The sequence below is a fragment of the Jaculus jaculus genome, chromosome 11 (genome assembly GCF_020740685.1).
Source record: "Jaculus jaculus isolate mJacJac1 chromosome 11, mJacJac1.mat.Y.cur, whole genome shotgun sequence".
NCBI lineage: Eukaryota > Metazoa > Chordata > Mammalia > Rodentia > Dipodidae > Jaculus > Jaculus jaculus.
In genome coordinates this window covers 37,928,783-37,956,083 of record NC_059112.1, presented here as the reverse complement: position 1 = coordinate 37,956,083, position 27,301 = coordinate 37,928,783, and the positions used below count along the sequence as shown (strand labels likewise).

At 37.7% G+C, this 27,301-nt stretch overlaps 1 protein-coding gene across 3 annotated transcripts in view; it reads left to right on the top strand.

Moving 5' to 3' along the window:
* Positions 1-26,966, top strand: part of Tbc1d19 (TBC1 domain family member 19) — a 170,399-nt gene extending 143,433 nt beyond the window's left edge. For 2 of the 3 annotated variants that reach the window (XM_004656101.3, XM_045130143.1), the window contains 6 exons: positions 7,291-7,323; positions 14,034-14,143; positions 16,015-16,106; positions 20,564-20,679; positions 25,733-25,803; positions 26,762-26,966. In XM_004656101.3, coding sequence (XP_004656158.2) covers positions 7,291-7,323; positions 14,034-14,143; positions 16,015-16,106; positions 20,564-20,679; positions 25,733-25,803; positions 26,762-26,836 — 497 coding nt within the window. In that variant the 3' untranslated portion in view covers positions 26,837-26,966. The remainder of the gene's footprint in view (positions 1-7,290; positions 7,324-14,033; positions 14,144-16,014; positions 16,107-20,563; positions 20,680-25,732; positions 25,804-26,761) is intronic. The other variant, XM_045130142.1, reaches the window with a different exon arrangement.
* Positions 26,967-27,301: the final 335 nt, after the last annotated feature.

Below are 27,301 nucleotides of genomic sequence, written 5' to 3'. Positions count from 1 at the left end.
AGCCACTGGCACTTTCATTTGTCCTTCCAAGGGTAGATAAGAGGTCCTATGGCAGTGGGGCAAAGGGGTGGAGGGTCTCTTGAAGGAAGCAGCTGCTAGGACTTAGGTATGCCCTTCCCAGGCCAGATGAGAGGGCCTACAGTGGGGCTAGAGGTTAGGGAATGCTGGACAGAAGTGGCTGTGGGACTTCAAAAGATGGTCTTTGACCTCTGCTTCTAAGTGCTTCCTAGACCTGGAGCTGAAGGCTGAGGGGTCATTAGAAATATATATTGCCCTCTAGTGCCAATCTAACCCAGTTTCAGTTTTTAATTTCAAATGTAAATGCTTTGGTTATTTTTCTCATTTCTGAGATGAAAATAGCTGACCAAGAGCAGCATAAGGAAGGAAAACATGTATTTTAGCTTACAGTTCCAGAGATAAGTGTCTATCATGGCAAGGAAAGCATGGCAGGAGCAGGAAGCAGTTGTCACATCATCACATCAGCATGGAGAAAGTAGAGGGAGATGAACTCAGCCAGCTTTTCCACTGTTACACAGTTCAGGAACCCTGCCCATTGGATGGTGCCACCCAAAGTTAGGGTGAGTTCTTTCCATTTCAAGAAATCTAATCTAGGGCTGGAGAGATGCCTTACCAGTTAAGGCGCTTGACTGTGAAACCTAAGAATGCTTGTTTGAATCTCCAGGTCCCAGGCATAGCCAGAGGCAAAAGTGACACAAGCATGCAATGTTGCACATGTGCACAAGGGGGCGCACACATTTAGAGCTCATTAAGAGCAGCTGAAAGGTCCTGGTGTGCCCATTCTGTTTCTGTTTCTTTCTCCCTCTGTCTCTCTCTCTCTAAGAAAGAAAGAAAGGGAGGGAGGGAGAAAGGATACCATCATACCCTGTCTATCCAAGTTTTTTTTTTTTAATCTAATCTAGACTATCCCATAGACATGACCAGAAATTTATTTCCATGGTGATTCTAAATCAAAATGACAACCAGCAATTACCCATCACAGCAAAGGAACTTTAAGATATATTTTATTATTGGAAGAAAAGAATATGTCGTTTTCAGGTGTCACAAAATTTTTCTGCATTTGCTATAGACATAACTGTTAACATGAGTTTTAGTTAGATAATATTTCAAAGATATTCCTTGCCCCTTTCCCTGTCAGACTAAGAAGCTAAAAAGCTATTTTCCTAAGATTATTCAGCTGGTGTGTGGTAAGCCCACAACAGAGTTCTAATATCCTAAGCTGAGATCAGTTCTTTTTTTAGCTATTAAATTATATTTATTTTGGGCTGAAGAGATGGCTTAGTGGTTAAGCGCTTGCCTGTGAAGCCTAAGGACCCCGGTTTGAGGCTTGATTCCCCAGGACCCACGTTAGCCAGATGCACAAGGGGTGCACGTGTCTGGAGTTCGTTTGCAGTGGCTGGAGGCCCTGGGGCACCCATTCTCTCTCTCTAAGTATGCCTCTTTCTCTCTCTGTCTGTAGCTCTCAAATAAATAAATAAAAATGAACAAAAAATTTTTTTAATTATTATATTTTCTTAGGGAAGTAAAGCTAAGGAAAGGCTAGAGATCCCACATGAGGCCCTGGGAAAACTGTGGAAAGAAAACAGAGAAAAGAAAGGTCAAAGAGCTCCTTCCATGTGGGGAGCTGGAAGTGGTAGAAAGCCCATGAAGACAGTAAGGGCTAGGGGGTTCTCTCCTGCCCTCAGCCTGGCTATGCCTGGACTGAGTGGAGGGGAAACTCACCAGCAGCTGGAAATTCCCAAATAGAGGCCACTTCTTCTCTTGTTCCTCTACTCAACTTTTATTCAGCCATTTGTTCATTTGGCAAAATTGTGCTCATCACCAATTCTGTACATGGCACCATGAGATGTGTGCAGAGCTAAATAAAGCATTTTCCTGCCATCTGGAATTGTCTACTAAATAGCTAACATGTAGCTGTTTCACGAAATGTAGTAATATCCTGGTGCTAAATGGGTGAACATTGCCATGAGAGACTGGATAAGTGAGTCATAATGAGATCGGGAAAAATTTTGAGGTTGTAGCTCATCTTCATAAGGTTTTTTAATTAATTGATTTATTTATTTGAGAAAGAGTCAGATAGTTAAGAATGGGCACATCAGAGCCTCTAGTCATTGCAAACAAACTCCAGATGCATGTGCCACCTTGCACATCTGGCGTTATGTGGGTACTAGGGAATTGAACTTGGGTCCTTTGGCTTTGCAGACAAGTGCCTTAACCATTAAGCCATCTCTCCAGCCCAATAAGGTTTTTATAAAAATATTTTATTCATTTATTATTTTGTGAAAGAGTAAAAGAGAGGTAGAGAGAGAAACAGAGAGAGAATGGATATGCCAGGTCCTCTAGCCACTGCAAACAAACTCCAGATGCATACACCACCTTGTGCATCAGGCCTTATGTCAGGAATCGAACTGAGGTCCCAAACCTTTGCAGGCAAGAGCCTTAACTGCTGAAACATCTCTCTAACCCCTTTATAAGGTTTTTATACACTTAGTAAAGTACAGAATTCTCACTCGACGCTACTAAAATAAATGACAGTAATTCTAGGGTGGCTATTTCTCAAATACTGTGGACTCAGGGTTGCAGGGCATAATTGTATACATAAAAGCCAGACCAGATATTTGATTCTGCTCTGTAGACACTTAACCAAAATTACAAAGCCAGTATGTAAATTTCACAAATACAGGGGAAAAGCCATATTCTCTTTAATATTTCCAAAGGTAAAAATGTAATTTTTTTTAATACTGATTAATACAAGTAGTGACTCATTAGATATTTCTTATAGATGGATAAAATGATCACTGGAATACCATGGATCTACATTCTTTTTAGTGTTCAACATAGTCTAGTCTTATCAGTATTCTTTTTTTTTTAATATTTTATTTATTTATTTGAGAGCGACAGAGACAGAGAGAAAGCTAGATAGAGGGAGAGAGAGAGAGAGAATGGGCACGCCAGGGCTTCCAGCCTCTGCAAACGAACTCCAGACGCATGCGCCCCCTTGTGCATCTGGCTAACGTGGGACCTGGGGAACCGAGCCTCGAACCGGGGTCCTTAGGCTTCACAGGCAAGCGCTTAACCGCTAAGCCATCTCTCCAGCCCATCTTATCAGTATTCTTATAAGGTAATGTGAACAATTTCAGAAGTTTGTTGGGAACCTGAGACTTTGGAGAAAAGGGTAACAATTAGGCTTTTGCAGAACCACAGGTAAGAGGTAGTCATAGTCTAATTATAAGTCCTATAAGTAGGTACATGAGTAAAAAGGTTAAAAAGGGAAAAGGCAGGGCTGGAGAGATGGCTTAGAAGTTAAGGTGCTTGCTGGCAAAGCCAAAGGACCCATGTTTGATTCTCTAGGAACCATGTAAGACCAGATGCACAAGGTGGCACATGCATCTGGAGATCATTTGCAGTGGTTAGAGGCCCTGACATGCACACATTCATTCTCTCTCTCAAATAAATAAATATTTCTTTTTTAAAAAAATGGAAGATAAAAAGGAGACATAAAGGGAAGAGAAATGAAGGGAGGAGGGTACTTAATAGGTTGATATTGTATATATGTAAGTACAATGATTGTTATGGGGAGGTAATATGATGAAGAATGGAATTTCAAAGGAGAAAGTATGGGGGGGAGGGAATTAACACGGGATTTTTTTATAATCATGTAAAATGCTAATAAAAAATAAATTTAAAAAAATGGAAGAGGCAGATTCTCTAGGACTTCAAATACTTACTCCAGAAGCATGAATGGAGCATTCTGGGCATAGTGCTTATATGTAAGGTAGAGGCAAATAAAAAACTGTTGCAGTTACCTTCTCATTGCTAGAACAAATAACCCAACCAAAATTAGCTGATGGTAGGAAAGGTTTTTATTTAGACTTATAGCCTCAAAGGGAAACTTCATGATAGCAGGGGAAAGCATGGCATAAAAAGAGCTTGGGCATCACCTTTGCCCCAGCAGGTAGAAAAGAGCAGCCGGAGAGCGAGTCACATTCTGGCAAAGGAGAAGCAGCTGTAACACCTAAGCCTGCCCCCAGTCACATACCCCACACCCGGCAAGGCTCTGTTTCCCAAAGTGCCGTCATCTGGGGACTAAGCATTCAGAAAACATGAGCTCATGGGCAACATCTGATCAAATCACCACAGAAATAGTTCCTAAACCCAGTTCTGTTATAGTATTAGACTGTCATCACACATACTAGACGTTTGGTAGATATTTGCTGGATGATGCTCCTGAAGGGAGAGAGAGGACAATTGATAGAGCAGGATTTCAAAGCAGGGATAGGCAGATGTTTTCTATAACCAGCCAGGTGGTAAATATTTTAAGTTTTGCTGGCCACAGTCTCTGTCCATATTCCTTTTTTTTTTTTTTTTTTTTGTAAATAATCCTTTAAAAATGTAAACACCAGTCTTGGCTCACAGGCCACACATAAACAAGTTGCCAACAGCTGTGAAAGTCAAGGGAACAGAATTTAGACCTCACAAAGGAAAGTGAATGGCTTCTTGCTGAGATTGCTAGTGAGAAAAACCCAAAGAACAGCCCAGTCAGAATTCCTGTCAGTGACATCAGCTTTCTAGTACATGGGGTATACATGTGGGTGTTAGCCACTTGAAAGTGAGGAGGCTTAAAAAGAACACAGGCAGTAATCAACAGATGAACAAGAAAACAGATAAACAAACAGGCCTCAGCCAGCATTGGACAATATGAATCTATGCCATGGCTGTAAGACTTGGGGTGCTTGAGAGAGGGGTCCTGAGAACTGGAGCACGTGAAGCTTATGAGTGATGCTGCCAGGTTCTGGAGGCTGGGTGGCTGACATCCTAGTTCCCAATGATAAGTGCTTTTCCTGCACACTATTTTCTTATTAATCCTTTAGAAACAACAAAGAAACATAGAATAGTTTCTGACTGTTAACATCAACAAGTTAGATATATTTCAAACATAATTCTTTACTTATTTATGGCCCAGTTGCAGCCATTATCTCATTTAATCATATAAAGTAGGTTCCAGCATAATCTTTGATTTGCAGATAAGGGAACTGAAGCTTAGAGAACTTAAGAAATTTACTCAAAGGCATACAAAGCACTGAAGTGACAGAGCCAGATTAGCCAACTGTGTTTGGCTATCACCCAACCACGCTCTTCATGTCCTGTAATAGGGTGATTAATGGATTGATGATGACATGCAACATTTCTAGTGGCTGTGACTCTCCTCACCCTGTCTTGTTCAGCATTTTTATATTGCCTTAGAGAAGGACATAGACAGTATGCATATCCATTTTTTCTAGTAATGTGGAACCAGCAAGAATAGGAGACATTAGATAGCAGAGTTAAAAACTCAGAATTATCTCCAAGTGGAATAGTTCACCAAAAAAGAAACATGACATAGATAAAAATATAGTCCTTTACTCAAGTCCAAGAAAAACTGTCTAAATGAATTGTCTTAGCTGTGAGTGTCTAGGGAGAGAAAATGCTTAGAGGGTTTTGTCATCCACTTTGAGGGCTGTGATGAACTACAACTTGCCCAGAGGAAAATAAAACAAGGAGGCTGGTTAACAAAGAAAAATTCATAAGGCTCATAGGGTCTTAAATACCCAATGGTGATAGGGCTAGAATGAGAATAAATATTTCCGAAGGGTTTCAGATACTGTAGGAGACAAATTAGACTTGTTCTGTGACCTTGATTGTCAGAGGAGGAATAAGAAGTAGATGTTTTACAAGGAGCCAGAGTATGACTCAACATGAGAAATAATTCCCCCAAAGTAAACATGTTCAAAATGTTCTGTTTGCATTAAGATTAATGCATCCTCTCTTGCTGGGCATGTTTTAAACTGAGACCCCACTGTTACTTAGAACATAGTCTCGATTCCCTGCCAACACTGTTTTTTGCATTCTGACATTTTAGATGAATGAGCCATTTCTATACTTTCTCAAAGAAATCAACTTCTCAGCTTCCTTCTGTACTACATATGCAAACTGATGTAGTGCACTGTTAAAAACACAGTGGTATTTATTACAGAAGATCTGTTTAAAACCTAGGTCTTATAAATTCTGATTTTTTTTTTACTTATAATATCACAAACTGAGGTTAAACTTTGAGTATTTTTTTTGAAAATGAATGGAGTTTGTGTACAATTTTTGCCAAAAATTATACCCTAAGAATTTGTGCCATAGCCCTGCCAATATTTCTTGTAAACATGACTTTTTTTTTTTTAGTAAACTCATGAAAGCACCATGGTCTTTTCAGAAAAGTAATGTTTACAAGAAGTACTTTGTAAAGCTCCTTAATCCTTTAACAGACTAGATTCTACTAAACAGCTTGAAGTTGTATAAGAAAGAGCATTATCTACTGACTTTAAAAATATTCCCATAGTTCTCAGGTTTACTCTGTGATCTGTCTTGTTATTTTTAGTCTGTTTTATATAAGTGTTCTAATTGTTCTACTTTATCAATAAAAATTAATTGGACATCTTGTCAGGTAAAAGTTTCTCTTCATTTCTTCACAAAGAATTGAGCTAAGAGACAAGTTTAAGCAAAAGTTTATCTAGCAAAGAAAAATGATAGTACACTCTTGAAAGAGATTAGAGCAAGCTGACCCAAAGTGGGATAGCAACCTGTGGGGTACTGCGCTGTGAATTTTTCAGATGTTTTAATGAATGTTTATGAGGCATGAGGCATATTCATGGGGATAAGGTGACCCTTTTTCTTCCCAAATTATGATGGCCTGTATCTATCTCCTTTTTAGGTTACTTCTTTCCATAATCTTCTGGAAAAGTCCACAAAAGAAAAAGTCAGAACCACAATGTAAATGATAGTGGAGCCTAGGTATTTTGCTAGTGCACATGTGTAACAGTTGGGAGAAATGTCCTGATGCCCACATTTCCGTGTATGGAAATAGCCTAACTGTAATTTCAAGGATATCTAATGACAGACGGGCATTCTGACCCACGGGGATACAGCTCCCAAGACACAGCTGCAGCTCCTTGGTTCCCTCATGGCCAACTCCTTGCCTAACCAGGAGACACAGCTACCAAGCAGCAGTGGGAGTTTATCTTGTTTACCCAGTCTCAGCTAGATGTTTGAGAATCTTTAGTTTGCTTTTCTAAAGGTATTAAAAGCATATTTTATTGGTTATCATCATGTTTTTCTATTGTTTTGAACAAAGTAAAAGAAAAAAAAAAAAGGAAACCTTTCCACTTGCAGTTTTGATTCTTTAAACTTTACCTAATAGGCAGAATTATGCAACTTACTGAAAAGAAACACTTTTCTGTTTTTTAGGTGTAATCCCTTTTCATGGATTTTCCATGTATGGTAAGTTGGACTGTGACATATTCATTAGCTTTATGACATTTTGGAAATTTAAACTGTTATATCACACACAAACTTAGCAAATTGTATTTTAAACTTTAAATTTAGTATTGTTATATTTATCATTAAGAAAGTTAAAAACAAAGCATCGTCATGATTGTTCAGGTTCTGACTTCTGAGCAGATCAAGTGGAAACATAGCAGAAATGCTTCTGTGAGATTCACTATCTTCTAATCCAAAGGAATCAAGATACAAATTAATATTTACTTCTAGTAGTACAAAATCAGGTTGCTTAATTCTTGAAATAATTCTCATATGAGTCTGTAAGGAGGAATCTTAAGAGAGGAGCAGCACTCATCGTGAGTTTGTGATGTCTGCAGATTTCTGACGTGCACGGTGACAAGCCCGTTAGAGCATTTCTTTGTCCCTGAGAGTTCTGAGGGCTTTTGGAATCACACCTGTGCTTGAATGTGAAATGTATAAAAATTTAACAAAGGTTTGCAAGAAGAAGAATGCTGTACACCTTAATTCACTTAATTTGTATGCTGCTTTGTACTGTATCTAAATTTATTGTTATACATTTCATTTCTACCCCTTTAGAATCACAGAAATACTTTGATATTTTCACTTGCTAACAAGAACCAGCAAGAAATTAACATTTTTCTTCCTAAGATGCACCTCCATGTTCACCATCAAAGTCATAGTGAGTGGCATAATACAAACTTTTAAAAGTAGCATGTAGTGAAAAGTGTGCTAGGAACCTAGGGACTGTTTGTTTACCTTATGCCATCATGATAGTGTTGGTCATAGACTTGAATTATAGTGCACTCTTTTATTCTATTGAACACAATAAAAATTTTATGCCATAACATGTTATAATACTACAATGACCTTCCGACACACATGCATAAAGAGGTTAAGACTATAATTGTTATTATAATAATAAAAAGTTAGCCTTTTATCATTTCATTTTAACAATTGCAGCTATGAAAAGCTTCCAAGCTTTAATGTAATTGAAGTCATGAGAGTGTAAATCTTTTGGCAGTTTTTAGTTGAGTCAGATTCTCCCCATTATCATTGATGGTCACCAAATAGGCTAATGCTTATACAGCCAGGGGAGATACATCTGGTAAGAGAAAAAGACAGTGTAAATTTTTTGATAGTTTATCTGTACTAATTTAAAACTATTTGAAGCATCCAAAAATACTTTAGCAACAACTACTCATTTAGAACCAATGTACTGGGATTAAATCGTCCCTGAGCACTTCTAGTCAGTACTTTGCTGCTTGAGTTTCTGCCTTTTTAAAGCTATATTGGTCTCTTTTCGTATGTGAGAGAGAGAGTAAAAGAGAGAGAGAGAGAGAGAGAAATGGCATGCCAGGGCCTTTAGCCACCATAATCAGACTCCAGACAAGTGTGCCACCTTGTGTGCATGTGTCACCCTGTGCATCTGGCTTATGTGGGTTCTGGGGAGGCAAACCTGGGTCCTTAGTCTTTGCAGGCAAGTGCCTTAATCACTAAGCCTTCTCTCCAGCCCTTGTTCTCTTTTTAAAGTTTTAAATTCGTTCAAAGCTTTTCACAAATTTAAATTGCCTTCTGGTAGTTGATCTAAACTAATACTTTTATCATAATTGTATAGAGTGTTATCATTTTATGAAGTCCCACAATACAGTCCTTAGTTAAATAAAAAGTTAATCAGCAAAATTTATTCTTATGGAAGCATCAAGTAGGAAAATATTCTTTAAATTAAAAAATAACTGTAACTTTTTTACATATTAAATATATGACTAAAATTTTTCTACTTTATGATTCCATGAGGGAATTCAACATCAACAGTTCTGGTGCCTTGAATAATAATAAGTTTTAAGGTTTTATTGTAGCATATTCATTAGAAACGATCATTAATTACTGTACACATAAAATATTCAGGAGGAGGATACAGGTTTGTGTATAATTTTTTTATTTTTGTTTTTTATTAATTAGTTTTGTAGCAAATATAGTCAGTTTGGTACCATTATTAGGCTCATCCGTGACCTACCCCTCCCCACTGGCCCCTCCTCGTTGAGGTATATGAGTCGTGCATTGTGGAATTAGCGCACAGTTATGGGTAAGATAAATGTCTCTGCATATCATGACCCAACATGTGGCTCTGACATTCTTTTCGCCCCCTCTTCCACAAAATTTCCCTGAGCCATGTTAGGTTAATTTTTGGTCTGCTTCAGTGATGAGGTGTTGGGGGCCTCTGAGGCTCTGGCTCTCTGATTTGGTAGTTGTTTTTTTTCTGTGTTGGTCTCCTTCCCCCTTGTGCTGGTATCCGGTTCATCAGGAAAACATCACCCTTGCTTGATTCGCAAATTTTTTTTAGTCTCAGCCGGGGCCCTTTTGAGGTATGATGGGGTGGCTCTCTCCTTAGGATCTGCATCTCTCTGCAAAAGAGAAGCAGATTCTCCAACGGAGAGTAAGTTAGCACCAGGACAAACGAAATAACCCTTACTTTTTTGATAGAGAGTTTAATAGGTGTAGGCCCTCTTGTAGCCCATGATTGATGGTAGCTTGATATTGGAAAGTGGGCTTATGTTTGGATATGGTTCTGACTTGTTTCCCAGCTCCAGCTATGGGTCCCATACCACTGAGGGGATCAGTTAGCCAAATCCAGAGCATGGCTGTGTGCAACTATTGCACTTGTGTGGGTATCACAACAGTTGTGTATAATTTCTTAAGTAGAAAAATACACAATATTTTTTAAAAAGTAAGTAAATTCCAAATTTTACCTTGAATTTACATTTACCCATGGATTTGTGCCACATTTTGTTTCATAAGTTGTTTATGTGATTATAACATAAATTATTAGGGGCTAGAAAGATGGCTCAGAGGTTTGCCCTTGCTGGCAAAACCTGATGGTCCAGGTGTAACTCCTCAATACCCACAAAAGGTCACATATGTGCACAAAGTGGTGCATACAATTGGAGTTTGTGATCAGCTGCAGGAGGCCCTGGTATACTCACTTGTTTTCTTTCTCTCAAGTAAATAATTATTTTTAAATAGAATATAAATTATTTTTTTGTGTTTTTGTTTTTTTGAGGTAGGGTATCACTCTTGTCTAGGCTGACCTGGAATTAACTATGTAGTCCCAGGGTGGCCTCAAACTCATGGTGATCCTTCTACCTCCCGAGTGCTGGGATTAAAGGCGTGCACCACCATGCCTGGCAAATTACTATTTTTAAACATGTTGAATCCTTTAATTTGGATCATTTTAATATGTAGCTACTTATTTTGACAACTTTAAAAAACTAAAAAGGAGAGGCTTGGTGTTGCAGACACCAGACACCACTCAGCTGTGCTCCCCACTTGACCTACCTACCAGTGACCATCTGGCAAGTGATCATCCAGTTGCATGAGATCTGCAATTTACCAGTCCCCCACCTCAGACCTGCAGCATCCCCATGGCCCCGCCACCATGCCGGAGTGGAGTGGTAATAACCACAAAGGCTCTGTGTGGACAGCTTTCTTCCACTGTTGAACGGGGGGCTTCCTCAGCTTTTGACCTCATGCCTTTCATAGTAAAAAGGATTTGGGGATTTATTTTTTCTTTTGAGAGGGTTGTTTTGTTTCCTTTTGCTTTTATTTTTGGCCTTTCCTCTCTCTGTCTTCATGTAGACCAGATATTTGAAAGGGCAGATAATGGCTAAAGGTGTGCTGTTCAGCTTGTTTAGATGTGTTTGGGGAACCTCTTACCTCATATGGGAAATGGAATCGTGGCTTCACCCAGTGTGCTAGACACTCACCCTTCCTTCCCTCCAGTTCAGTACCTGTTTCTCCTTTCATGTGATTGTACTAGCTCTTTCCATATGAAAGGACTCTCCTTATTTAAATAAAAAAGTACCCCCCCCCCAAAAAAAAGCTGACGGCCTAGAGAGATGGCTTAGTGGTTAAGCGCTTGCCTATGAAGCCTAAGGACCCCTGTTCGAGGCTCGATTCTCCAGGACCCACGTTAGCCAGATGCACAAGGGGGTGCACACGTCTGGAGTTCGTTTGCAGTGGCTGGAAGCTCTGACGCACCCATTCTCTCTCTCTCTCTCTGCCTCTTTCTCTCTCTGTCACTCTCAAAAAAAAAAAAAAAAAAAAAAAGCTGAACATGCTTCCTCAAAAAGAAAAATTTAAAAACTAACTTTATAATAGAAGGTTTTCCCTGACTTGTTTCAAACTTTATATATTTATAAGTATATGATATATGCTATATATAGTTTTTTTCTTTTTAAAAGTAATTTTTATATTAATTATATATTTACCCTACAAAAGTTATTTGTTCATCTTATTCTTTTCAGAAAAGATAAAATTTCTCATATGAAATGCCAGTTTTCATTGACTGGTTCATTAGTAATACTGTGTACTCTGCTTTACTGCAGATAATTGAATGTTTCTGCTCATAAGAATTTAAATTAGAGCTGGGCAGGGTGGCACACGCCTTTAATCCCAGCACTCGGGAGGCAGAGGTAGGTGGATTGCTGTGAGTTTGAGGCTACCCTGAGATTACATAGTGAATTCCAGGTCAGCCTGGGCTAGAGTGAGACCCTACCTCAAAAAACAAAAAACAAAAATTTATATTAGAACTGGGCAGGGTGGTGTACGCCTTTAATCCCAGCACTCAGGAGGCAGAGGTAGGAGAGTTGCTGTGACTTCCAAACCATCCTGAGACTACATAGTGAATTCCAGGTCAGCCTGGGCCTGGGCCAGAGTGAGATCCTACCTCATAAAAACAAAAAAAGAAAGGAAAAGAAAAAAAGAATTTAAATTGTTTTACCATTTTCCCTTTGATTTTGTCAAAAGAGAGAGCTAAATTGGTCTACTAGTTTCCCTGTTGACTTCATGCCATTGCCCTCAGGGATTTCCAATGGATTATAGAGCCCCTAAATCCACTTTCTATAGTTTGAAATCACCTATCACCAAGACATTTTTATTACTATTAATATTTAGGTATGTAGCTTTGTGGATCAGCATTATCAATGTGTTTAGACACAAAATTCATCAGAATTGAAAAGATGGAAAATGTGGCCATGTTTAACAGCATAAAATAGTCATGTAGTCAGGTTAGTTCCCATGATTAGCACTTCCTGTCATCCAGCTGTGGGTGTCTGACTGAACTGACCCCCTGGGCTCAGCTATCATGACCTGAGGACAGAAGAAATGTAATTCAGCATCATTACAGAAATAAGTTCTCTGCTAGGGTTATTTTGATACATAAATTATTTTGATACATAAAGATATGTAAATATAGCCCAGTAGTATAAAGGTATCACTCATTGTTTTTATTTTCATATTGAATTAATTGAAGATGTTGATGCTAAAAGCCAGTCATAAATCATTTTATATTTTACTTATATGCCTTCCAAAATTAAAAATTTTGAAAAGTGGCTTGAATTCTTTGTGAAACAAAAGGAAAATGAGTTGTCCCTATTTGGAAGGCTGAGATAGGAAGAGCTCAATTTCAAGGCCCACTCGAGCTATGTAGTAAGACTTTGTCTCAAAAAGAAAAAAAAAAAAGTGGGCTGGGGAGACAGCTCAGTAGATAAAGTGCATGCTGTACAAGTGTGAGAACCTGAGTTCAGGTCCCCAGAACCCATATAGAGCTGAACACTATAGTGGACTCTTGTAATCCCAGAAGGCCTGTAATGAGAAGGGAGTCAAAAACAGGATAATCATCTAGAAACTCACAGGACAGCTTGTCTGCCAAATGCAGCACGGGACAAAAAGAGACCCTGCCTCAAACAAGATGGAAGATGAGAAGGTGAGGACCAACACTTGAAGTTGTCCTCTGATGTCCACACACATGGCATGTACACACACACACACACACACACCCAAAGAAATTAATCCCCTGACTCACTTTGTTTTTCATTTTTGAAGAAAAGGAACTTGACTTTACATAGTTCTTAAAAGTTACTTTAAAATTTTAATATCCCAATCTGGGTGTGGTGGTGTACGCCTTTAATCCCAGCACTAAAGAGGCAGAAGTAGGAGTATTGCTGTGAGTTTGAGGCCACCCTGAGACTACGTAGTGAATTCTAGGTCAGCCTGGCCTAGAATGAGACCCCACCTTGAAAAACAACAACAAAAAATTTAGTAGCCCTTTAGAATTCCAATGTTTCATTCTTTGTTTGTGTGTGTGTGTGTGTGTGTGTGTGTGTGTGTGTGTAGTGTGTGTATACATGTTTGTATATATGTGGGCATAAATGGATATGTGGATACACATCTGTGTGTGAAGGCCAGAGGCTAATGTTGGGTGTCTTCCTCAGTTGCTCCCCACCTTGTTTTTTGAAACAGGGTCTCTAACTGACCTACACCTCACTGATTGGGCTACCCTGGCTGTCTTTCCCCAGCTCTGGGCTTACAGGCATGTGCTGCCACACTGCCTTTTAGGTCAGTGCTGGATATCTGAACTCACTGACTGAGACATTTTCCTAGACTATCATCTCATTCTTAGTCTACTATTAGGTTTAACATTTTAACAGCTCATAACTTCTTTAAACTGTTTAGTGGTTGTTTAAACATTCACATGTGCTTATATTTCTTTTTCATAATTAAAAAATAATACATGATTACAACTTGTCTGTGAATATGAATATTATAAAATATTGGTTTATTATTTTATATTTCATGAACTTTAAAATTTTTAGTAATCCTCTGGTACTATCAATAAATTTCTTTTCTTTCAGTTGCACCACTATGTTTTTTATATCATGAACCTTACAAATTATATCAGATATTTCGTGAGATGTATGTGCGCTTTTTCTTCAGACTCCATTCCATCTCTTCCCATCCTTCTGTAAGTTCATAAAAAATTAGATCACCTCAGATTCTAATCTCTTCTTTAAGAATAAAAATCTTTCTCAAATTATAAAGGAGCAAATTTAACTTGTGACATTGACTGACATGTTTCTATAAGATAAGTGAAGGAAGGGAAAGTGATATTTAGGTATTTTCAATAGTAATTAGAGAGGGAAATGTCTCTTATCAACTGTACTTAAATTTTTTATAATCAAAGAAAAACATGGATTGTCTATATTATTATCTTTGACAAAGGTGCCTTCCTTCTTTGTTGATTTCCTCACCTAAGAAATCCAGCTGGTACCAGATAACCTGTGATCATAGTAACTTACATCTGAACAACACCCGATAGTTAGCACTAGGCATCACATAGCAGGTGCTCAGTAAATCAGTAGCTTATTTTCTTATTGTTATTATAACTATCACAACCTTGTCTTTTTAATGAAAACTGGCCACACATTTGTCTATTTTTTAATTTTATATTTTGCATTTATTCAATACAAGGCTCCTTTGATGTCAATATGAGAGTTAACAGAGAGCATATTGAGAGTTTAACTTTTTTTATGTTTACTTTCTGCTCCTTTTGCATTACCTTTTACTCATACTTGTCATAAACCCGAGCAAAGGCAACATTTATGTTATCCTGCCGTGCTTTCAGTCCTGCTGTGGTCAGTTTGTGGATAACCTGACCACCTCTCCATGAGAAGCTTCTGACTAGGAGGTGTGACAGGGCTGCCACATTGCTCCAAGAGGAGCCTGTTGTCACCGCTACATGAAGGACCAGTTTTTCTGCCTCCACTTGAAACCGTGCATTCTGTGACACTGTCCTTGTTGCAGCTGTGCTGTCCTGCACTGTTAGTGAAACTTGGCGAATGACTGATCGAGGATGTCACAGAGGAGTAAACACATCATTTTGAGCTCCTAAGAGAATTTGATTTACTTTCTTCCATTCATGTTTAATCAAAAATGACTATAAAAAAGAATGTGTATAAAGAGTATTTGATTCTCTGTTCTAGTGTCATATAGTTAGTATCACTCTCTGTTTTAGAGAGTAGACATATAACATATCCCGGCCTGCTACTGTCCATTGCCCTGTCTTACTTAACTGTGTTATAGGCAGCAGTTGTTCATCTCCTTTTTAGTCCTGCAGCCAGACTAAATCATTTAGAACCCACGCAGCCTTATTTTTGAAACTTCCAAGAGCAAGCCTTGATGAACGCTGAGCTATAACATTTTACTCAGAATTGACAAGTACAAAACACACTTGATTAAAAAAAAAAATACCGCTTAAATTGGTTACTTCTTATACTTTACAAATATTGCCCCTTAAAAAAAAAAGTAACAAACAAAAGCTTTACATGAAGTAATCAAACATTTTTGCTTGGTAACTTTTTTATGTAAGTTCAGAAAAACAGGAAGTATTTTTCCCAAAGGATGAGGCTAGAGGCCAAGAGACAGATGGAGAGAGTAAAGGGGAAGGCTAAAGCACCAGGAAATTCCTGGAAGTTGGAATGCATCCAGAAAAAAAATGAATTTTACTAGACCTCAGTAATAATATATGGCTTGCAAAATAGCAGGTTTTCTGTAAAGTGATGTTTACTTTGGGTTTTCCAACCACTATCTAGGGGCTTATATGGGGAGTCTGTGGTGATTAAGAAGAGACTCTTAGCATGTCAGTATGTCTAAGTATTCATAAAGAAAGAACATTAATCTTTAAATGCTTTGCTAGAGATCATTCATGCATTCTCTCTTTTTGATTCATAAAGAATATTTATATCCATAGACTTTCTTTTCTATTTGAATAATTTGTTAACTTAATCAGTGTTTAAAGACTAAACTGTTGCTCTTGTGGTTCATTATTGTATCCAGGGTATTGTGTCACTATGTTTGCTGTTTGAAACCCTTCTACAGACTTATCTCCCACAACTGTTTTATCATCTACGAGAAATTGGAGCTCAACCGTGAGTATTTTCCTCTCTTAATTTCATCTTCACAAGTGCATTACCATGATGAAACTGTAAATACAAACTGCTCTTTTTCATCATGATATAACACTTGAAAAGACACAATAATTCTTTAGGAAATTGAGCCAACAATTTCCTCCCCAAAGTAATTATTATTAGGTGGTAAATTGCAATTATATTGTGAAGAATAAAATTCCTAGAAGAGAACAGGGAATATAACTTGGTAGTATAGCACTCACTTAGCATGTGTGAGTCTCTAGCTCTATACAGTAATAACAAGATCTTGAAAGGATTAACAGGAACCTAATAGGAGTCATTTACTAGAAATTATGTGTCTTGTTAAAAAATCATCAAATTGAAGTAGTCTCTATTCAGTATGAAAGTATTTACCCTCTTAGCATAATAGGGTAGTACATCGTTCTCATAGTCATAATGAAAGGTGTTAGTCAAAACTTCTACCAGGGGCTAGAGAGATGGCTCAATGGTTAAAGGCATTGGCTTGCAAAGCCTTACAGCTTGGGTTCAGTTCCCCAGTACCCAGTAAAGCCAGATGCACAAAGTGGCACATGGAGTTCCTTTGCAGGGGGACCAGTCATTCCCATTCTTTCTCTTTCTCTTTTAAGAAATAAGTAAATATTAAAAAAAAAAAAAAACTGAAGCAAACACTGTTGAGACAAATTCAGCCTGACCAAAGTGATAATGGCAAATTTAAGTCAGTATGAATGAAGTTTATCAGAGAACAACCTATGAGGTTGAAGTTTGCTGTCTTTTATTGACAGAAATCAGATCAAACACCTACCAATGGTTGTCCTGTGATTTCTCCTTCCAGAAGTTTGGATTTTATTCACTGATCTCGGTATGGATTATAGATGAATATGTAGAATAGCTCCAGCTTCCATGTTATTCATTCTGTCTTTCTCTTAAATAATAATGTTTAAAATATCAGAAGTTCCTAAGTGGTTTATGAGTGTTTTGCTCCTGTCATCTCTAAGTAACTTATCCTACTACTAAGGAGGGCATATGTGGAAGGAGCATTGCCTCTGAGGCCACAGCAAGAGCTAATGAGAAATAGTATAGTATCTGTCTTCTCCACCTTAAATTCACAGCAGCTGGATGCCTGAGAAAATAATGATTAAACCCAGCTTCAAATTCCATTTTTTATTTTTTTATTTGAGACGTAGAGAAAAGAATGGGTATGCCAGCACCTCCAGCAAATCAACTACAGATGCATGTGCTGCCTTGTATATCTGACTTATGTGGGTACTGGGGAATCGGACCTGTGTTCTTAGGCTTTGCAGGCAAGCACTTTAGCCACTAAACCATTTCTCCAGCCCCAAATTCCACTTTACTAAGCTGAGCAATTCCAAGTTACTTATGCTATAATTTCTTTATATTAAAATCAAGAGAATTCTTGCCTCATTATTTGTTTCAAGATTAAATAATTATAGATATGAAGTAGAGATGGAAGAAAGAAATATGAATGCTGTATTTCCTTCTATAAAGCCCCATTAAATTTCAGAAATAATAGAATCCTGCTTGTAAAATACTTTATATTATCCATGGAGAATTCAGAACTGATACTCTTCCCTTGGTGGCTATTTGTAAGAAAATATTCTGTCCCTGATTAAGATTATAAAACAGGAATGTGACTATATTTATATTGAGCACAAGTCCTTTTTTCTTAGACTGGAAATAAGTTGATCTCTGTTTTACTATTGCAAAATGAAAATTCAGAGTGTAATTAGCCTATTCTTTATTAGGCTAAAGACATTTTTTAGTATCTTGCTAGAAACTGAAATGCTGGTAATTTTTCTAGTCCAATTATAAACTACAATGAACATATTTCAGTGACTTATGATAAACATTAAAACTCTTAAGTAGGAGAAAGTATAAAATTGAGTAGTTAAGGTAGAAATCAAGTTTCAAATGGCTTTCATGAATGAAAACTGCTTCTGTTGGGAGGGTCTTTATGATAAATTTAGTTTCTTTTATAGGTATATTCAACTTAAAATGTCCCTTGTGGTTTCATCTTTGACCAAGGGTCATATAAGCCTGCATTGCTTAGCTTCCAAATGTCAGGAAGAATAGGAACCACTGCTTTTTGTTTAATTCTATTGCAGTTAAATAATATGCTTCAAATGATTTCAGACGTTTTTTTTTTTTTGACCCCGTATATGATCTATCTTGATGAACAATGCATAGTTGCTTGAATTTGTGTTTTATAAGTATTGTTCAGAAAGTACCACAAATGCCAATAAAGTCCAATTTGCTGATAAGATAATGTAGAAGCCTTTAATATATTTCTATGGCATTCTTTATTTTCTACTTTTTATATTGATTACTGAGAAATTAGATATAGTTACATGTGGTCTTCTTCCTTTATTGTTATATATGGTTTTGCTCCATATATTTTGAATCTCTGTCTTTAGAACTGATTCCCTTATTATTATGCAACATCCTTCTTTATTCTCTAGAATAAATCTACAATTTATGATACTAATATAGCCATTTAGCTTTTTTCATTACATTTCACATTTTTTGTTCTTTAACTTTTAGCATAATTATTGATACTTTTATTTTTCAAATGAGCTTCTTGTCAAGAGCATAGTTGCGTCTTCCTACATGTTACCCTCTCTTCTAAATAGTGTGTTTATGTCATTTATTATTTAACATAATTAATTTTTTTAATTTCAGCCTATCTTACTAGAATTTTATATTTTTCCTGTGGTTTTTTCCTTTTGTTCTACTTACTTTTGTGAGTTTATCCTTTTCATTCCATCTCCTGTGTTGACTGTTTTCACTGCTTATTTACATAGGCATTCTAAAATTAATCAAAAAGTTTAACATGTCAAGACTACTGGATTGTGTTTTGTTACATTAGAATAATAGTTATCCAGTATTGGAACAATTTCTGAAACGTGTCATTTGGTTTTGTGACAGTTAACACAGTGTCATCAACCAAACAACATCAGGGTCTCTTTTTCTCCTTAAAGAGGATTGTAGGTATTTGTCAATATAATAACAGAATAATTCAGCAGTAAGTGTTCAGTACCTCACATGATGCTCATAGATAATCCATAAATGTTAAGGACTAGTTTACCTCTCATGGCAGTAGAGTCAAAGGGTGTTTTTCCCAATTCCAGACAGAAACTCGGATGGTAATGTAAGCTGCTTATAAATAGTGCAGTCTCATAAATATTTGGATTTTCCCATAGCAAAATGGAATTTTCTATTTGATCTTTAATCTAATAACTTCCTCATAAAACAAAGAGCTTGAAATCAGAAATTTAAGCTGTCTTATAATTATTAAACTGTTTGTCTTCTAAAATTCCTATCTATTATTTAATTTTGTTTTATCTACTTATTAGTTGTTTGAAGTATAGGGATATTTTATCAAACTTAAAAATATTAAAGTACTGAACATCCTTTCAGGTATTTAGAATAAAAATCTAAATTAGCATGGCTTCCCTGAAATTGTTTAGACTATTAGAATATCAGCTTTTTGGTCATACTTTGAAAACTGCATTGTAAAAATAGTTTTATAAGGATTGAGTTCTAGCCTAAAGGAGAGTCCAGCATATAAAATTCTTTTTCTTCATAGTTTAAGATCATCACTTTGAGGACTTGGTTTCTTATTACTGCATGTCTATAGGTTTTAGGAAACAAATTGAGTTTCAAATGCCCAAGTGACTGGTCAAGCTTTCAGAGGAGTTACATTGACCACAGAATTGGTTAGGTGGGATAGAGATGACCCATGAAGCTAGGCATTCAGCTTTCTCTTGTCATTTTGGTGGGTCTCATGTTTCCCTGGTATTTGTCACCACATTTAAGATGAGAGCAGCATGCATCAAAGGGAATAAATGTATACATTTAGAAGACTTTTTGATGTATATAACCTCTCCATTTAGCCAAAGAACAATGAAAGCTTCCCTCAGGGTCTATGATCTTCCAAGCTATAGGCTTTTGATTTGGTTCTTAGTACCAAGTATGAATTTCCTGTCACTGAGTGGGCCTCATATTCAATCAGAGAGCAGTTGATTACCCCCAAAACTTATGTGCCACTATTGCACCCAAGTGTATATCTTACCTGGGTGGTTGATTGTGTAGCTTGCAGGATCCACTACTTGTTCATACTGTTGATGGCTTTTATTCCTGCACAGCTTGTGTAGTGCTTTCCAGCACTATAGCAGCTAGCCAGCAGGAGATGGCTTCCATCTCAGTTCCAGTTTGATTTCTCAATGTCTTATGACTACAGCCTATAGCATCTTCAGCAATAGAGTTATACCATCTAGTTCTGGTGGATAACCAAGTTCTTTGTCAATGGACTGCATTGTTTGGGGGCCTCATGGGACTTCCTAACCAACAGCATACTGTGGGGGGGGGGTGACCCAATTCTAGCACTATGATTGTCATTTTGTAGTAACAGAATTAATTCTCATTTCCCTTGTCCACAGACTTCGCATATCATTTAAGTGGATGGTTCGAGCATTTTCTGGATACTTAGCAACAGATCAACTTTTGCTTTTATGGGATAGAATCCTAGGATACAACTCTTTGGAAATTCTTGCTGGTAAGATTAAGTGCTTATCTGTGCAATACATGATCTTCCTGTAGTAAGGCCTCACTCCTGCCTAACATTCACCATCTGCCTTGGAGTTTGTTTCTACAGTTGTCATTTCAAATAGATTTCTGTGGACTATAAGACAAGTTCCAAGGTCCTGCAGTCTGTCTTGTTACCCTATACCAGTCTATTCCTGGTATTTCTCATAGCTATTGGAAAGGCCCATTTTCTCCTTTCTCCTCACCCCCTCTGATGCTCCAGCCAGGGTTTGCTGCCTCTGAGCATCTGTGAAGTCTATGTAGTAATGTAGATGTTCTTGTTCTACTCAAAACCCACAGAGCCTCCTTCCTTTCTGCACTGTGTCCCTTCCCAAACGCTACCTAACCTGCAAACTGACACTAAGCATCCAGCATAGCTAAAATCTCAGCTCTTCTAGACACAGATTTCTCTGGATTCAAAACCTTTATCTCTTTACTAACAGTCTCTAACTTCTGCCCTGGAGCTAAATTTCATCTTTTACATGTTCTATTATGCCAGAAAATATTCTTTCCTTTGTTCAGAAGCCACAAGTTCATCTATGTTAATAATTCCACATGGGGTATAACAGTTAATACACCAAGGTAGTCAGGCATTCTTTATTGATTCTGCTTCCCTTTATCCCTGGGATTTTCAAAAATTCAAATAATTCAACAGCAAATAAATTCTATGGTAACAAATGGAAAGAAGTTGATAGATTGTCTTATTTTCCCCCCAACCTTGTATATATAACATTTAAAAATCACCTTTCTGGGCTTTTGTATAAATGATGCTAAATTGAAGAAAAGGCAGTACAATATGAGGCGTCTTATAGCAGTGATATATTAACATTTTCTTGAATTCTGAGAGGTCTGAAAGGGGGGAATTATTATAACAGTAAAGTACCATGAAGATACATGTTACCCCAGGTGTAATCAGAGTCTTCTCTGGTGTTTATAACAACTCCTAGCATTCTTCTCTTTTAATTAGTTTTCTTTTTTAAGTTTTATATAAAGATGTTAGGAAAGAATAGTATGCCCTCATCCTTCTTGACTGAAAGGCAGAAATATATATCATCGAAAGATAGAATGAATGCCAGAGGGCATCAGGCATAACTTTTTTAAACATTTCTGACAAGCTGTCCTAACCTAAACACTTCAGTATTGCAATTCCTGCTTTTGTAGAGGCTACATTTAATCATTCAATTTCTGGATAATTTGGCTTGTTAAAATGTGCCCCTTTTAAACCAAGATCATTGTTGTGCTTTTTCTGTTCTCATTTATCAAGTGTCCGAATTTTAGACTTTACCAGTTTACTCTCCTCCAGACATGCCAAGAGCATATTATAGCATTTGGTATCATTTCACAGAAAAATATTGGAGACTGTTAAAGAGGGGGCTCCACTTAAGAAAATGCTTTCTAGTAGAGTAATACAGTGAGGTCTTCAGCATCACCTGAACAATCAACAAATTTTACAATGTGAAAGAAATGATGAATTAGAAAACCTTCAAGGACTCTTCTCTCTTACTTAAAAATCCTTATTCTGTTTCTTATGATCCCTTAGCAAAATAAAGGGGAAAGAGATCCATGTATATACAATACTATATTTGCTCTAAATGAGAAACTCTACTGTGAGCTCAGAATATTAATTTAAAAGTAACTGATGGATAGGTAGAATGAAATCCACACATTGTCCCTGAGTATTCTGTAAAAAAGTAACAGGGAAGGCTTCTAGAATAAAACTGAATATCCAACATAGCTGAAGTTGCAGCTTCCTACCTGGGAATTCAGATTGCAACCTACAAGAGCACATAATTTTATGTGGATATATATAGGTTAGATTTGATTATCTTGTGCATTTTTACACAGGGGCTACCTTTTTCTGATCAAGTGAATTACTATGTAGTCTTTAGAAATCTCTTAATAAATATCATTGCCTTTCATCAGAGACTAGTAAAGAGTGATTTAAAACAAAGGTGTCTTAATGATCATGGTAAAGTTTCTTAATGTAAAGTAATAAGAGTAGTTTAAAAACAAAGAAAATATCAGAATATCTACATTTCATATGAAGTATTATTCCAGTTAAAAAGATTCAAGGGCTGGGCGTGGTAGCTCATGCCTTTAGTTCCAGCACTTGTGTGGCAGAGGTAGGAGGATCACTATGAGTTCGAGGCCACCTTAAGACTACATAGTGAATTCCAGGTCAGCCTGAACTAGAGTGAGACCCTACCTCAAAAATAAACAAACAAAAAAAAGATTCAAGAGTATAGGTCTTGGGGGCTGGAGGGACGGCTTAGCGGTTAATGCATTTGCCTGCAAAGCCAAAGGACCTCAGTTCAATTCCCCAGGACCCACGTAAGCCAGATGCACAAGGGAGTGCATGCGTCTGGAGTTCATTTGCAGTGGCTGGAGGCCCTGGTGCGCCCATTCTCTCTCCTCTCTGTGCCTCTTTCCCTCTCTCAAATAAATTAAAAAAAAAGAGTATAGGTCTTTTCTCCTTGGCCCACAAAGAACTGAGCGAACTAAACATGAAGCAAACAGAAAGGAACTTAAGTGATGTGACAGCAAGATAAATAAAGGCTGTGAGTTCATAAGCATATCAGTACTGAGGTCAATTAGTGAGCTGCTCTCCTCCTCTGAGCAGACAGCTTCCCACTGTAGAAGACTCTTTTCTGATACTCTGTAGCCAATGTGGACATCTTGTCCAGCTTTCAGCCACTCAGTTCAAGTATACATGAAAAAGAAAGTAGTAATCATAGTTCTTGGCTTCTGAAATGTCTCCATTGTCAAAAATATTCCAGGGAGTAGAAAGCTAGTAAGGAAAATTCTGTGGCTCAGATCTTTTATATCCTTTTTTCATGTTGAATAATCCATGTGACTTGTTTTTTAAAATTTTTATTGTTTGGGCTTTTTCAAGGAAGGGTATCACTCTCACCCAGGCTGACTTGGAACTCACTCCATAGCTCCAAGCTGGCCTTAAACTCACAGTGATCCTCCTGCTCTGGCCTTCCAAGTGCTGGGATTAAAGGCATGTACCACCACACCCAGCTTAAGTTTCATTTTATTTCTATCGCTTTCATTTGTACTGGAATTTTCCTATCTAACTAGTTACAGTGTTTGCTTTTGTATTTTATTGTTGCTGGACTATCCAGAATCTCATGTCCTCTAGAAAAATGTCTGAGCTTCCCAGCTACTGGGTGCACTTTGTCCTGACTGGGATAATTAAGAGATCTGGCTCCTAACATCCACTCCTCAAATACAGCTGCCACCTGTGAGTGCCCATGATAGCCACAGCCTGCCCTCTGAGGCTCTGTATGGAGAAACCTCTGAGGAGTGGCAGAGAAGAGACTCTTTCAGACGACACATAGGCTTTTGTTAGGCTTGAGTACTCACTGCTTGCTCAATGGGGGCATCATGCAAGGGTCACATGCCAGTCTTTAGAGACAAGGTAAAAATAGCAGCTCTACTATTTTCTACCTATATAACCATGAATATGCCACCCAACTCACTGTGCCCAGTTTCTACAGTTAGAAAATGGACCTAATATTATAGCACTTAACTCATAGAACTGATGTGAAAATTAACCACCATTATTATTCTTTTAATAAAAATGTAATGTCAAAAACACATTTGCATTAGCTACATGATACACCTAGGAAACAGTCTTCCAAATAACTTTTCCTATTCATTTCATCAGCCCCACAAATGTCAGATTGCATGAGTAGGGGTGCGCTGTCACCACTGGAGGTGGAGAACAAAGGAAAAGGAAGAACTCAAGAGTTCTCTTCAGGCAATGCTGTTTTCCTTTCAGAGCACTGTCCTTAGCACATGGGCCCTTCTGCTCCTCGTGACTCATCCCTCACATGGAGTTTCATGGCAGTTCATGTATTAAGAAGTATTTCATGATAGCCTGGATCTTCTTATGCATAGGTCTAACAGAAACAAATAGTTTCAATGTTTGATACCTAACTATAATTAAATTTCAAGGTGTTATATATATTTTCAAAGTTTTAATTTACTTTGTTCTTGTAGCTAACATTAATGTAAACATCAGAATCAATCCCAAAATCGTATTGCCTCAGAAATACACCTTTATAATGTTAATAAAGCCAATGCAGAACATATAAAAATATAAATATAACAAAATGTTACAAAATCAACCCTAAAAACTGTTTAAATTTTTATTTATTTATTTAACAAAGAAAGAGGGAGAGAGAGAATGGGCACACCAGGGCCTTCAGCCACTGCAAATGAACTCCAGATGCATGTGCCTCCTTGTGCAACTGGCTAATGTGGGTCCTGGGGAATTGAACCGGGTCCTTTGGCTTTGCAGGCAAATGCCTTAACTGCTAAGCCATCCCTCCAGCCCTAAAAACTTTTTTTATAGTCATTTTTGTATGAAGACACACAACTTGACAAACTTAAAAACACAGTCTCCATACAACTTTGCAGCTGCCTCTCCTTTGCATTAACTAGAACACCTGAGTCATTATGAACTTCAGTTTAAGACAATTGTTGGAACTGCATGCCATTTTATAATTTCTATAATGTTAGTTGTAGTAAAGAAATAGTTTGGGCTGGAGAGATGGCTTAGCGGTTAAGCGCTTGCCTGTGAAGCCTAAGGACCCCGGTTCGAGGCTCGGTTCCCCAGGTCCCACGTTAGCCAGATGCACAAGGGGGCGCACGCGTCTGGAGTTTGTTTGCAGAGGCTGGAAGCCCTGGTGCACCCATTCTATCTATCTCCCTCTATCTGTCTTTCTCCCTGTGTCTGTTGCTCTCAAATAAATAAATAAAAAATGAACAAAAAAAAATTAAAAAAAAAAAGAAATAGTTTATCAAAACAACTTTCTAATACCACTGAATTTTCCTTTTTCCCCAACAGTGGGTCACTTTGTGTAGTAACCAGGCATTAATCTGTAGCATAGGGAGTCCCTGCTCATCCTGATGCATCAAGGAGAAGGCAGGGGTGTAGCTTAGTGGCTATGGGCACAGCAGTGACTGCCTGTTGCTGGGAGGCCGCTGCTGAAATAGTGTTCATTCCTTTCCAGTGCTGGCAGCTGCTGTGTTTGCTTTCCGAGCAGTGAACCTGATGGAGGTGACATCACTGGCTGCGGCTGAAGTAAGGATAAGTTTCACTCCAAGGGGCTGGAAATAGTTCCTGGGAGACTGCCAGGCCCAGGCACTTCATGTCTGATGCATAGGACATGCATTACTTGTAGCTGATTTTTTTTTTAACTTGGATAAAACCTATAAATTCTGAGCTAAGTAACATTAAGTACTCAAATTTCCCTAATCACTTGAAAACAACCTTCTTGTGAAGGGGTCGTAAACAAGATTATTATAGGAAACCATTATGGGAAACCAGATACCTAGTAATTTCAATGGAAACTACTGGGGTTTGTGGTACACATTCTTAATATTGTTCATGCTCCTATGTTATACTCGTAGTACAGAGAACCACCAGTTCAGAGTTAAAGATGTGTTTCGATGAAGTAGTACATCACATGGGTTTTGGGGGTTATTTTGAACTGTGAATTAATTATTTAAATATGATTTCTTTTCAGTGGTATAGTTTATACCTGAAATGTAGTTCAATTAAATAGTGCTTACTATGTTACTGTATTTGCTATCTCTCACAGTAATATAAATGTTATCCTTAAAATAGCTGCCTACATGCTCTGTTGAAAGGGAAGAGGATGTTTATGCACATTGCTACTGAATAAACATTAGTTCCATCTCAAAGTGATTTCCTGCAGTCAGTTACTCCTTACACTAGAATAACGGGTCTAAGATTCGTAATGTACGTTTATTTATAGAAGCAAGTTGAAATGTTAGACCTCTTATAAACTCACGCTGCCTTGTATATTTGAAGAAGGCTCAAGGCTAAGGTCCTGCTTATTTCTACTGAGCATTCTAGCTGTGTGCACATGCGCTGTCAGTGAGTGATAGCACTGGAGACCAGGGGGAAGGGTGGGGAGAGTACTGTGGCTCCCATGGAGGCCATGTCTGTTGTGCCCTGTTCCACAGCCCTCACTTGCCTATTAACGATTCTTCTTGGTTTTGTTTTTTTGTTGCAGGCAGTTCTTGCTGACCTCTCTACTTTAAAAGTCATGCCTCTTCTTCAGATTTTTCTGTTTGCTACTGTCACCTGATCTCCGAGGTCACTGACAACACATCTAGTTTTTCGTTAGAAACTAATCATGAACTATGCAAACTCTGCATACAACCAAAATTAAACTTTGCATATAAGCCAATAAAGATCATGTTCCCGCCTCAGTTAAAGCAAAGTAGTTTTTCACTTTTGAAACAATTCCTCCGCACACCAAATACTGCATTTGCATGCTGCTGGTTTTCAAGAGAGAAGCAATAGACAAAACTTCTGCTAAGCTGAGCATTATATAAACATATGTTTGTGTGTATATACATGCTCTTGACTTGTACAAGGCATTAACAGTATATGCAATAAGAACTAAACACACTCTAATAAACTTCAAGAGGTGACATTGCTTTTTGTAGGTATATGTGAGTTGTAAGCTTACCACTAGGTAAGGTGTTGTTTTGTCTTATAAACTGCTCTTCACTCAGAGCCAGGAGCAAAGAGAGAATGAGAAGGCTTG